This window comes from Syngnathus typhle, linkage group LG4 (assembly GCF_033458585.1).
Source record: "Syngnathus typhle isolate RoL2023-S1 ecotype Sweden linkage group LG4, RoL_Styp_1.0, whole genome shotgun sequence".
In the NCBI taxonomy this organism is placed as follows: Eukaryota; Metazoa; Chordata; class Actinopteri; order Syngnathiformes; family Syngnathidae; genus Syngnathus; species Syngnathus typhle.
Genome location: NC_083741.1, coordinates 20,497,867 through 20,512,056, shown reverse-complemented (window position 1 = coordinate 20,512,056; position 14,190 = coordinate 20,497,867). Strand labels below are relative to the sequence as shown.

At 42.0% G+C, this 14,190-nt stretch overlaps 1 protein-coding gene across 1 annotated transcript; it reads left to right on the top strand.

The window, feature by feature from the left end:
- Positions 1 to 2,376: 2,376 nt before the first annotated feature.
- On the top strand, positions 2,377 to 6,108 carry LOC133152906 (cytochrome P450 1A1). The gene is made up of 7 exons (XM_061276881.1): positions 2,377 to 2,533; positions 2,752 to 3,632; positions 3,896 to 4,022; positions 4,405 to 4,494; positions 4,568 to 4,691; positions 4,751 to 4,837; positions 4,905 to 6,108. The coding sequence occupies exons 2-7, from the start codon at positions 2,793 to 2,795 to the stop codon at positions 5,200 to 5,202; spliced, it is 1,566 nt and encodes a 521-aa protein (XP_061132865.1). The 5' UTR covers positions 2,377 to 2,533; positions 2,752 to 2,792; the 3' UTR covers positions 5,203 to 6,108.
- The last annotated feature ends 8,082 nt before the right edge of the window (positions 6,109 to 14,190 follow it).

The window sequence follows — 14,190 nt, the reverse complement described above, 5'->3', positions numbered from 1 at the left end:
CGCACTACACACACACACACGCACAGATCGGAGTGGTGGTCGTGCGTTGTTCTTTGTTCTGCCAGTTTAAGAGCCTCGTGTGTCTTTTGCAGTGGGTGCCGCCTTCGCGTGACTTGAGCTGGCAGATTTAGGATTGTCCGCAAGTCCGAGACCCTCCCCTCCTCTGGACCCAGCCTCCGCTTCTCACGCAAGCACCGCCTGCATGCACGCACGCTCACACACACTACACGCACGCACACACTTTCTCGCACCCGCTGGATCAGGACCCAACAATCCAGCCTAATAGCACTATAATTTGTACCTGTCTCTACTTTTGGCCACGCTATCATTGCGTTTTGGTTTTATGGACTTGATTGTTTTTTTTCGGTGGACAAACATTGCCAATCAATGCATATCATATTCATTAATACATTTTGCACATGGAATTTAATTGGCATATTGGGCGTGCCTAAAACAGTATTTATTTTTAAATTTATTTTTATTTATTTTTATTTATTTTTACTTATTTATTGTTATTTATTGTTTTTGTTTTTTTATTCATGTATACCTTTGTATTTATTAATTTATTTATCGTTGGCTGGTAAGGTTGAAACCTTGTCAAAATAATTTGGCTGCGACAAGGCCGGATTTGCACATAAGCCAATAAACCATGCTATTAGCTATTAATATTAACACGACAGGACAAAAAAAAAAAAAGAAATAAAGCAGATTACAATACAATAATTCACAGCTTTGTTTTTTTTGTGTGCGTGTTTTATTTGTTTTGTTTCACAAAGCTTGATGTTGCACAATCTTGGCATCGGACCTTGTTTTCGCACAAAAAAATGCCACATGTGCAACTAATCCTTTCGGACGTGAGCATTAATCATTAACTGTTTCATCAAAGTTTTTATTTTACATCAATTCAGCTGTTTCACCAAAACTTCCCAAGGAGTGATGATGAATAAATCAAGGGAGGTGGGAAGATCATAACATTACAAAAATGAAGCTTTAATTTAATATTATGGGAAAAAATACAATTTTGTTCCGGTAAAATTACAACTTTATTCTCATAACAGGGTTTCTCATTAGTAGTTTAATCTCATTAGTTCTTTTGAAACATTATTTCTAGTTTATCTCGATAATCTCAAAGAAGATGATAACGTAATTCTATTAACACAGCAACTTTTGTCTTATAACATTCCAGAAGTCGTTTATTTTTTTTAAACCTTTTTCATTTTGCAAACTCTCTGAGAATTTTTTTTTAAACGATCATATTGAACTGGTCTACCCCCGCATTTGGATATTCCTCCACAACCCCCCCACACACACACACACCCTGCCCTCCAAGGTTCGCAACCTCAAAGGGGAGGTGAAGGTTTGATCTCTGCGCTCTCACGCAACTGGTCAATGTTTAACTCCGGCTAACAGGTACTAGCACGCAATGGCATTCGACCCGAGTGCTTTATCAGGACTTAGCTCTGCTTGGGTGGTAGATGTTGTCATGATGCCCTTCCCAACCCCGGCGCAACCCCCCCCCCCTCCCCCTGACACGACCCCTGCACTATTAGACTCCACGTGTAATTCCATACAACAAAATTCACATATTAAACACACCAAAACAGCTGAGTCGTCACTTTTGTTGAACGTGCAAGTGAGTAATCAAAGTCGAGTGTATCAAGCAGCCATCACATCATGACCTACAAATGATATTGTAAATTTATCGGCAGGGGATATTAGACCGGCAATTAAATTCTTGTCACATTGTTCTTCTAATCTCGTAACATGACGAGTGAAAATTTTTGCAACCTTGCATTTTTTTGTTTTTATTCCTGTAATAATTACTTTTTGTCATGACATTAGGCCTGGTTTTTTTTCTGCTTGAAGTTCCTGAGAAGAATTTGCACACTTAGACCCCCTGCAGAGTCAGTTTCTCCTTCTGTCATGTAAATGATTTTTTTTTTTTTTTTTTTTTTTTTTAAAGGGGAATTTGAAGAGCCGCCGCTGCTGGCGGCGAAAGGTGTCGTCCGTGTTCACACCCAAAACGGCGCAAACACCCGTTTTAACCTGCAGCAAGCTGCGGGCATCAGCTAAAAGACCAAAACAAACTTTGTGTAGATTTATGCCACACCTCAGCTGTAAAAAAAAAAAATGTTGTGGAAACATTACAGCTTTATTCTCACAACAATTAGATTTTTCATTTCGGGTTTTCAGTCATAAAAATTAAACCAATCAAGGCCCCCGTAATGACTTCATCAACAACATAAAAGCATGCTCAAGTAATGAATATCCGCCGCATATGCACGAGAGCATTTCGAAACATGCAATCGCACATGCAAACACACACACACACACACCTTCTCAGCGCACTAGACTTCATTCATAACAAACAGAAGGAGGGGTGATTACATCACGGGCTGCAGCCAATGAAGTGGAGGAGCACGCTATAAAGCAGAAGCCCTTTCTGGCTTTTGGGGACACAAGAAGTGTCAACTCGGGCCTGAGCTTTTGGGAATTTGTTGACTCCTCTCGGATTGCATCTCTTTGCTTCAAGGTAAATTCATTTCTTCAGCTTCATATAGGCGTCCGATTCCTACCTTTGTAAGATAGCGATCGGAGTAAATTTGCAGATCTTTTGCTGTATATTCACGCTTTCATTAATGTTATAAACATATAAATTATGTAATAAATTAATAAAAGGTGCAAGACTTATTTGTTCTTGGCATGCTGCACAACTTGCCTGCCCCAACGCTCCTCTGCCTCTATTTCCAGGTGCTTTGATATTCCAGCCAGAAATTTCAAAGCCGGTTGCCATGACGCTAATGATACTACCGCTAGTGGGGGCCTTGTCCGTGTCGGAGGGTCTGGTGGCCGTGACCACGTTGTGTTTGGTCTACCTGCTGCTCAAGTCCATGCGCGGCGACATTCCCGAGGGGCTCCGAAGGCTCCCGGGGCCCAAGCCCCTCCCTATCATCGGCAACGTACTGCAATTGGGGAAAAGGCCTTACCTGAGTCTTACCGCCATGAGCCAGCGCTACGGCTCCGTCTTCAAGATCCAGATCGGCATGCGTCCCGTGGTGGTGCTGAGCGGCGGCGAAACGGTGCGACAGGCGCTCATCAAACAGGGAGAGGACTTCTCCGGCAGGCCCGACCTGTATTCCTTCCGCTACATCAACGACGGCGAGAGTTTGGCCTTCAGTACCGACCAAGCGGGTGTGTGGCGGGCTCGCCGGAAGTTGGCCTACAGCGCCTTGAGGTCTTTCGCAACTCTGGATGGCACCTCGCCGCAGTACTCGTGCATGCTGGAGGAGCACATCTGCAAGGAGGGCGAGTATCTGGTGAAGCAGCTGGAGAAGGTCATGAAAGCCGACGGAAGCTTCGACCCCTTTCGGCATATCGTCGTCTCCGTGGCTAACGTCATCTGCGGAATGTGCTTCGGGCGCCGCTACGACCACGACGACCAAGAACTTCTGAGCCTGGTGAACCTGAGCGATGAATTCGGACAGGTGGTGGGCAGCGGCAATCCCGCCGACTTCATCCCGGCTCTTCAGTATCTGCCCAGTGCCAGCATGAAGGCGTTTGTGGACATCAATAACCGTTTCAACACCTTTGTCAGGAAGATTGTGGTTGACCACTACGCCTCTTTCAACAAGGTATTGCCCGGCCATCAGTAATCATAATTTCTTCCAATTTCTCACTCAGTTTTGTTCAACTTATGAATTCTTTGAGAAGAGAAACTTTCTATCAGCCTCATCTTAGCCAGACAGACGCAGTGTTTGTGACATCACGCAAAATGCACAAACGATTTTTGTGTTCAAAATCTTCAAATACATTTAAACTACGCTAAAAAAGTGTGTTCATGAGTTTAGGTGTGTTGAAATTATAATTGGTGGGTCAAAACTGTGTCCAATTTTAGGACAATATTCGGGATATCACCGACTCCCTCATCGATCACTGCGAGGACAGGAAGCTGGACGAGAATTCTAACATCCAGGTGTCGGATAACAAGATCGTAGGGATCGTCAACGACCTCTTCGGAGCAGGTTGGTTGGAGTTCTTCTTTGGACTTCACTCGTTAGCATAGCCATTTATTTCGTTTGGGTCATTATTGGCGAGAGAGGTTACTGGAGATCTCTGGTAGCTAAGGTCTTGAGGCTACTGGAGATCTTTAGAGCATGTTTTTGAAGTTATGGGGAACCGCCGAAGGGATTGGTAGTCTCCGGTCTAGAATGCTATTGTAGATCTTTGGAGGTGAGTGTCTCATGGTGTGACATCCTAGATGGGGATTCTTAATAGCCACCTTCAGATCTCTGGTGTGGAGATAACTTGTGGTTCCAGGGATGTTACGACATCTGACTATTGTACCATCAGCATTGATCAAAAGTCACCTCCGAATAGATCAACTGAAGTTCGATTCCACTTTAGGGTTCGACACCATCTCAACCGCCCTGTCCTGGTCCGTCATGTACTTAGTGGCTTACCCGGAGATTCAGGAGAGGCTTAATCAGGAGCTGAGTAAGTACCTGAAAAGCAGAATTCCCCCTCCCTGCATCTGAGCAGACAATTTATCAAATCTTTTCATTTCCAGAGAACAAAGTGGGACTTCAGCGCTCTCCTCTTTTATCCGACAAAGCCAACCTGCCCCTCCTGGAGGCCTTCATCTTGGAAATCTTTCGTCACTCGTCATTCCTGCCCTTTACCATCCCTCACTGGTAAGGTTTTTTTTCCAGATGTAGTGACAGCGTGACATCTAACCTTGCTGTCTTCCTAGCACCACAAAGGACACATCTCTGAACGGCTTCTTCATTCCTAAAGACACCTGCGTCTTCATCAATCAATGGCAAATCAATCACGACCCGTAAGTGGAACGCTAAATCTATAATTGCCCGGTTTGCGGTGAACAAAATTTTCTCCGCATCTTTCAGTGAGCTCTGGAAGGATCCGACATCCTTCAACCCGGAACGCTTCTTGAGTGACGACGGCACAGAGCTTAATAAGCAAGAAGGCGAGAAGGTGATGGTCTTCGGCCTGGGCAAGCGCCGCTGTATCGGCGAGGTCATCGCGCGGCAGGAAGTCTTCCTCTTCTTGGCTATTATCGTCCAGAGGCTGCAATTCCACACCATACCCGGCGAGCCCGTGGACATGACCCCCGAGTATGGCCTCACCATGAAGCACAAACGCTGCCATCTGAGAGCCACCCTGCGACCCCTTGACTTGCAGTGAAGACTACGAACAATGAGCTGAGCTTGGAAAATAAACGAGAACAAGAACTGTCACAATTACGGACAATTTCAGTTCATATTTCAAGACGTGTTTTCCAGACAATAAGATTCCCATAAAAATTTACGACGAGGCGAACTCGAGTAGCGAATCGCAAATCAGCAACGGGACGCTCTACTTCCTTGACACCGATTCACTGCTCTACTTTTCTTTGTAGACAAATTTTTGCAACATCTTTCGGCATTTTTCAGAAAGAAAAACATATTTGGGTGAATTTCGGAACTGCGAATCACTTTAATGTATTCCTCTCTCTGATTCTGTTTAAGTCCCGCCTCCTGGCCCAGCAACACTGATTGGTCACCATGCCACTTTGCAATTCCGCAACTGTAATATAAGAAAGTGACTTTAAAGTAACATTATGCTGTATGTAGTAATATATATATATATATGGCATTTTTGTGTAACATTATGGACACATGGCTCACAAACTGAGCCAGAGTGTCAGAATGTAATGTACAGGACATCAAATTGAAGTCAAGCAGCTAATGATGGTGTGAAGATCAATATCTTACAAATGTCCTTTTTGTGGTTTTGAGTCCCGCTGCTATCCTGTGACTCGGAATGAAATACATATGAGCTTATACTGTTTCGATTTTATAATCCAATATAATGTGGATGTAAGGACACTGAAGCTATATTTGTATCCTAAAATGTGATTTTGTGTTTTTATCAAGTATTTTGTAAAGTAAATTGATGTGCCTAATATATCGTGCGTGTGTGAGTGTGTGTGTGAGTGAATTTGATTTGCCAGGATACCAAAAAATGTCTTTTTTTGTAAGCTAGACAATTTTGCATCACTATCATTCTGAAGATGTGATGGCCGACATAATAAAAATGTGCTCAACTCAACTTCGCTTCATTTAAAATACATATTTTAAAAACAGCGCAGATATAGCAACTAACTAAAAACTGGGGGAAAAAAAAACAATTTTGTCATTTTGTTTGTCATTTTATATCTGGCTGGTTGCCATTTAGATAATTCAGACAACATGCTGAAATAACAACCAAGATTGAAAAGAAAGGAGGGACCCAAATATAAACAACCTGATGAGACAAGGAACACCTGAATAAGACACAAGTGGCTGAGTGAGCTGATTGGACAATAAAAGGGGCGGGGCTAATGAGAAAAAGGTAGGAACAATGATCTAATGAGGAATACAAAGAAAAACTGACAAAATGGACAAGTAAAAAAGAATTTGAGAACTATTATACATATTTTGTATATTTTTGACCAGACCAACAGTGTATAATAGATGGATGGACTTCTATGCATTCAAAAAACACAGCAAATCTGTTTACCTTGACTCAAACCTTTTGATAAACAAAGTCAGAGACAATTTTCTGGAAACATCCGTTATAATCCCAAGCACGTTTAACATGTTCCTTTCCTGCAACGTGCGTTGATTAATATTGTGTCTTGTGGAAACGAGGAGGCCGGGAAGGCCGAGCGGTGTTGTGTCTATTCACGGCATGCTGAGGTTATCCGGGATGTGAACGGGAACATCGCATGAAGCAAAAAGGACAATATTGGGGGTCAGCTACAGACCAGTTCCTGAAATGGCGTTCAGGTGAGAAAGTCGGAAAATGTTACTAACAGGGGAAGAGAAATTGTCCGTTGCTATTAGAAACCGTAATTAACTGTAAAAGTGTGTTTTAAGTGACATGATAAAATTCAATATGTGTACTTAAGTATATTTTAAGGCAAAATGTTTGGAGAAAATTCATAGAGCGTCTTCTTAATCGTTTCCTGTCAGACAAAAATCAAAGTCCCTAGATTTATTTTTTTGCTGACTCATCATGAAAGTGGATTTTCTATTTTGATACACTTCGTGACAGTGATTTATTTTGGGATTTGATGAACGTAACGGAAGGTAATGCGACACGTCGTCATGGCGCAACTCGTATTTTTTTTCTCGTAGTCAGAAAGAATGACGAGCCAGAAATGTAGCAATGACTTGCAGATTTCGATGGAGACGCACGTAAAATGGAGCTGTTAGAATGTCTGTGAATTTAATGATGACTTTTCCATGGCATGCAAAAGGATATGACTAATGAAGAGCAGGACAAAGTGAATGGAAACCAGCCAGGGTGAAACAATGTCAAGCGGGCAATGCGACGCTGATAAATTCTTACCAGTTAGCAGGCTATTGTTCTTTGTGTTTTTAAAACCAACAAATTGATATCACCACAAAACATTATCCGACAGGCACAAAGGAATGTTTGTTTTTAACTTGATTTTAAGAAAAAAAAAAGCTTCGGATGGTCGAGTCTTGCGTAATGCCTGGAAGCTGTAGCTGGAATACAATGTTAAAAAAAAATCAATGTTGTTTTCACTCCCCAAAAATGTTTAGTGTAGATAAAAACAATGACCTTTTTTTTTTTTGTTCAAAATTTAAAATATATCATTTTAAATAAAAATATATATTTATAGAAAAAAAATCAATGCTGTTTTCACTTCCCAAAAATCTGCCAGTGTTTGGTGTAGATAAAAACAATGACTTTTTTTTTTTTTTCCAAAATTGAAAATATAAAAAAATATATATATATAAATATATTTTAAAAAAGTATATATATATATATATATTTAGCTCGGCATTCCGCAATTAGCAGAGGTCAGCGTTATCCAGGGGTCGGCAGGAAGCTCGTGTGCACAACTCATCAGTTAAACTCACTTTCACACACAATGGAGGAGTTGCCTGTGGATATTTTTAAAAAGACATCTACAAGGATGAACTTTATACACCATTGTGGGGTTAAATGCTTTGGACTTACAGTAAGAGATTCATCATGATCATCATGTTAAACCGAACCAACGGCAAATTTGACCAGAGAGAGAGCCAAGGTCTGATTTATCCGAGAACAATGTTGTTGGAGTTTTCAACCACTTGAATAATGTGTCAAAAATATGAGTATATATTGTTAAAATTCTTGAACTTTCAATCGTCCAAGTCCTGCTGCGCTTACTCGCCCCCCACCACCACCACTGGATTCCCATAGCGTGCTAGCGGCTCGTCGCAAAGTTCCTCTTTACAATATGTGTGTGACTAAGATCAATAAACATTCCTCCCTCCCTCTGGCTTGTCAGCTAGTTAAGAGAAGTCCAATGCCTTTCATGCCCGCGTTGTCGTCCTCCCCCAATCTGCTCTGTACAGGAAACACCGCACCCCCGCCCCAAACCACCCCTCGCACCCTGACTGGACAGGAAGCGGTGTTGTCCCAGAGTGCTTGGAAAAGGCCAGAGCGATATCAATTGTGGAAGTTTATCTTGGGGAGTTTTTATTTTAATCTGCCGCTCTCAGGCGTGTGGCTGGGTAACGGTGGGCCAACGTGCCTCGGGGCCCGGGTGGGGCCGGCCGCCTTTACACGCGATGCCATACCATCCTGAGAAACCCCCTCCCTCGGCTTTCCTCCTAAGTGACAAACAAGGGAAAGCAGGGTGGGCCCTTCAGGAATGTTGCTGTGATATCTTTCATTGATCTGTGTGAGAGAGAACGACGGGAGCTCTCCGGACTTTAAGTGGGAATGATGTTCCAGTGAGATTCCCTGAGAGCTAAAGAACATTCAGGTGCACTTTGTCCATGCTTACTTTAATCGGGATCTTATAACAGGACAAACATCGGGTCGCCTCCATTTTGAACCCACACCTACGATTTAAATCTTGAGAGGGCCTGCTAGCTCCGCCTCTCAAATTGTATTTGTCCCGATGTCCACTGTACTGGGTCTGTTACTTTCGAATATTTTTACAATTGATTATTCCATCGAATAATCGGATAAAAATTTTAATTGACATTAAAATATTAATTGATTATAAATGACTAAACTGGTCTCCCATATTACTCTTTGTTGTTTATTGTGATTTCAAAAAAACAAATAAGCAACAATTTAGTTTTGTCTAAATTGAAGCTGCCAATTTCTTGACGTGTTTGACCTGGCCCGTCGCCTGCTTCCTTTTGAATGCGACGATGCATGGCGTGACAAAACGTATCCGTGCCAATGATGATGTTGATATTTGCGCGAGGAATGTCGCTAGCCGCTCTGTTCGCAAGTTAGCGAACCCCACGCTCATCTGTGTTTCCAAAACAGTTACTTTTACTGGTTCCCTAAAAAGACAAAAACTCCCGTCTGTTACTCCTGTTGTGGTTTTGGGTTGGTTGGACACTTTTTTTTTTTTCTTTTCTCACCTTGCGTGACAGTCTGTAGTGTCTTGGCTGTCACGATGATAAGTAGCGTGCGACTTTACCTAGCGTGAGAGCTAAGGGCTGAAAGCCAGGTTTTTCCAGTTTTTCTTTTTTTTCCCCTCACTTCCTTTCACTTTGTTTGCATGCTGACTTTTATGTAAATTTGACCAAGTAGGAAGTTAGTCACGAGCTAATTTTCTATTGTTTTTGTCTCTTTGAATTAGAAATGGGTGATGTGGTCATTTTAGGTTCAGATGCTAAACAAGCTTCTAAGCCATTATTTTCCTCGATATTTCCCACAGAAATAATAAAACGTTATAATGTGATGTCAACGTTATATATTATGATATTTTGTAATGGCTACAGTCCAATTTAATTTACTCAGGGAATCATTTTTTTAACAAAATGGTTTCCACTATCCGTGTAATGTAACTCCACGACAACAACGCTACATTTAGCACTTGTTTTTAGCACATTTAGCACACAAACATACGCGATAAGTGTGCGGCACGCCATTGCAGGTCTAAGGTTTGCATGATGCATGTCAATGTGAGGAAAGTGACGAGTTAAGAAGCAAGGCGACGGATTGCGTAACTCCGCCATTATTTCGACTGCCAACGCTTCAAACGATTCACTACAAAACACAATATTGAAAAACAAAAACAACACATTTGGATTTCCACACCAACACTCGGACATCTTCTTGACATCGGCTCAAATCGCGACACCGCTTGTGGAAGTCCAATTTGGCCTACATCCAACAACGAGCCGTCATCCCTCGTCATGCTCGAGGGATGGCTTCCAAGCGCAAGTTTATTTTAGCACCAGCGCATACTCACCGCTACACGCCGTAGCTTGCTGATGGATGACTTTGTTTTTGAACACTGGGTTCTATGCGGAAATCAAAGACAACTAAGACATTGTTACGGCTCTGATGCAACATGTTGATTGTCCAATTGGTATTTCATATCCCGACGTTGACATCATCCAATTATCCAGTGGTGGGATGCCAATTAAATTTTGGGATGTTGCATACGTATACCGTATTTTCCGCACTATAAGGCGCACCGGATTATAAGGCGCACCTTCAATGAATGGCCCATTTTAAAACTTTATCCACATATAAGGCGCACCGGACTATAAGGTGCACCATTAATGCATCATGTCAGATTTTTAATCCAAATCAAATCATTCTCCATTTTATCTTTTTTATTTCAACTTTAGACACAACAAATTACTTTATAATCACAAAATAATGATCCATAGTCTTTTTGATTCATGATTCATAGTCTTCAGCGGGCCACTTATGATTGATTTCATGACACAATGCTTCGGGCCAGTTTAAATTTAGGAATTTGGTCCATATATAAGGCGCACCGGACTATAAGGCGCATTGTCGGCTTTTCAGAAAATTTTAGGTATTTAGGTGCGCCTTAGAGTCCGGAAAATACGGTACATATATATATATATATATATATATATGCATATATATACTGAACGCATAAGAAGGTGGAAGAAAAGTATTTTTTGTCATAGAAGACGTTCAACATGATGAATGATCCAATTCCAGGTGTAAAATGGCAAAAATGACAGCACTGTTTCTTTTCACGTTAGCGTGTAAACAAAAGTGGTGTCGTGTGAACAGCCTCTCAGAGGCTCACCTGTCAGAATACTTGAGCGGCAATTAGCGCACACCATCGTGACTCCCGCTTCCTGCTGGCCCGACACACCACGTAAGCGTTTGCATGACAAGAGCCACTTGACGCTTCCTGTCGCGCCCTCGGTCGTATTTACAGGGCAAAACAATAGTGGCAGGGAACAGGGTCAAGATGAGGGGGGGGTCACGTGTGCTCGTGTAATTGTCTTGTGCGTGTTTGCGTGATGATCGCCAGCGTGATGAACCGTGATAGTGTGCACACACAACTGGCAAGGCCATCAGGTTCTTGGCGAGCGAGCCGAGAGGTCCACGGGGGGCCATTATGTACTTAACAGGCTCCCGGCAGCTTTCGTTATCAAAGACATCCTGAGCCGGGCAGTTCCCTGCAGCTAGACTTTCATTACCCTGCTAATGTGCCACTAGCTTGGCAGCGCGAGGGATTAGCAAGGGGTCCCTTTAAAAGGTCGCCACTTTGCACAGAAACAAAATGGTGTCAGTCAGAAAAGACAGGCTGCCTATGTTTCTTGTGTAAGCTATCTTGGGAAGAAATGGCGATACTAGTTAGTTAGTTGGTTGGTTGGTTGGTTGGTTGGTTGGTTGGTTGGTTGGTTGGTTGGTTGGTTGGTTGGTTGGTTGGTTGGTTGGTTGGTTGGTTGGTTGGCTGGGTGGTTGGTTGGCTGGGTGGTTGGTTTGGTTTATTGGTTGGTTTGGTTTATTGGTTGGTTGGTTGGTTGGTTGGTTGGTTGGTTGGTTGGTTGGTTAGTTAGTTAGTTAGTTAGTTAGTTAGTTAGTTAGTTAGTTAGTTAGTTAGTTAGTTAGTTAGTTAGTTAGTTAGTTAGTTAGTTAGTTAGTTAGTTAGTTAGTTAGTTAGTTAGTTAGTTAGTTAGTTACCTCGTTAGCTACCTCGTTAGCTACCTCGTTAGATCATTTGTTGGTTAGTTTCTTTTAGGTTGGTTATTCAGTATGTCAATTGGTCAGGCGGTTAGTTGGTTGGATGATTAGCAGAAACACACCAAAGCAATGTCATTTTAAAACCTTAATAAAGTTAAGTTTTCATTGTCCCTAGTTGGCAAATTCTTCCATTTGTTTAAATTTGGCTTTTTTAGTTGTATGTCCTGCTATCCATAGAACTGCGCTCGAACGTGTGCCATTTTAGTTGTCTTTGTAAAGTATCTCAATAAAAAAACTAAATTGGGGTCAATGTCATGAAATAGATCTCTCGGGAGCCTTAGCTGCTCTGCTGACTGAACCTTTGGTGCCTCATCGCGCAGTCGCGGGGTCAAATGCTGTGGTCCAGGATACTTGAGGACAACAAGGGGGAGGCATTTTGAACCCTCATTGTTTGGGCAGCTGGAGTGTGGGATAAACTGTGAGCCCGCTTGAGCGGTTAACGTCTTGGCATTAGCATCAAGCCTTTTTTGGCTCTTTGCGTACGTACAAGCAAAAGAATATTCGGATACCCCAGGTTGCCGCCGGTCTCGGAAATCTCCCCATTGCGTGACTGCTCGAGCTCCACAAACTTGCACGGACACTTGGAAGACCACAATGACCATTCCATCAATTTTCCTGAGTGCATCCAAGGTGAATTAGCTTGACGATACACTGGACCCTTCATTTTGTCAAAGTCTTAACTTGGTCTTGACTCCACAAATTCCTGTTTTGACTCGGTTAAAGCAAGTTTTTTTCCACATTTATTGAAGCGTTTTGCATTCCTAAGATCTGATGGTACCCCAACTCACAAAAATCCCACAGGAAGCGTGATGATATGATTTGATAATGTATTCTATATTGGGTGAATAATAAATGGTCATTTTCAAAGTGTCAAAGTCTTGGTTTTGCCTTTTCAAAGACTGAGCTTTAACTTGGTTTCCTCAAAGCTTCAACTTTGGCAGATGTTCATCGGCTTGTCTTTGTTTGTTTTGGTAGTATGCTAACCTAGCGTATGTATGTTTTGACTGAAAAAGCATCCGGGGTGTGGGTAATTGGGGGTGCCTTGGGAAGAGGTCATTCCCACGTGGGAGTGGGTGTCTCAGGTGGGCCTGCCTTGTGTTTGTTATGTTTTGTTGGGGCTACTGATCTTGCCTTTTGTCGAGCAGATAGAACATATCCTCTAGGATGGGAAGAAATTACCTCATGGGAAGGACGGGGTTTTTTTTCCACTGGGGATCGTTTTCTTGTCTTACAAGTATGGACCTGACAAACTGTGTGGGTGTCTACCTGTTTCTTATCTTAGAGGTTAGGTTTCTGGGTTATTTCCTCTGCAAGGTGTGATATGACGTCTTTAATCTAAGTTATGCGTTCACTCTCGTGGCAGGGAAGTTTATCTGGAAGTTTTATCAGCATCTTTGAAAACAAGGGTGGCTCTTCTTTAATTTGGTTACGCTCATATGAACTTGGCCACATCTGAATTGGTTCACTTGAATCATGGACGTGATTGATTGATCGTTTATCAGGTCACGTTAGGTTACTTCCCAAGTGTAACACCAAAAATTCCATGTGATCATCCTGTGTCAAATAAGTGATTGTCACAGGTAGACTACATCAACAAATATTGACAAAAACTGTCTTAAAGTGTATTAAAATCACAAATGCTGCAGACTTGAACCACTGCGCTCATGCAAGAACCACCAACATAGAAAAATGCTGCCCTCTAGCGGATAAAGAATTGTCATCGACTGCAAATAAATGTTTTTGAGTCCCTGAAAATTGCTGCACTGTATATAAAATTACTGTAATTCTTAAATGTCATATTTATGGTAAACCTCTTTAATGAGAGGTTTACCATAAATATGGCATTTAAGAATTCTTTAATGAGAGGTTTACCACCTTGATCGATGCATTAAAAAGCGAGAACTGGGTCCATTTGTGGCCTTCAGCATCCTTTAAAAAAACTTTTGACACGGCCTGCAACCATATTTGGTGCAAAAACTTTATGTCATATTTAAATTTGACTTGTAAAGTTTTTGCTTTGAATGCCAAAAAGTTATGTTAATATTTCGTCAACTGTGGGCTTGTGAAAATGTTTTTCATTTCTGGAATGACCCGTATCCCTGCAAATGAGGTTTATTTTCGGTAGAGATAAGAGAATCACTAACA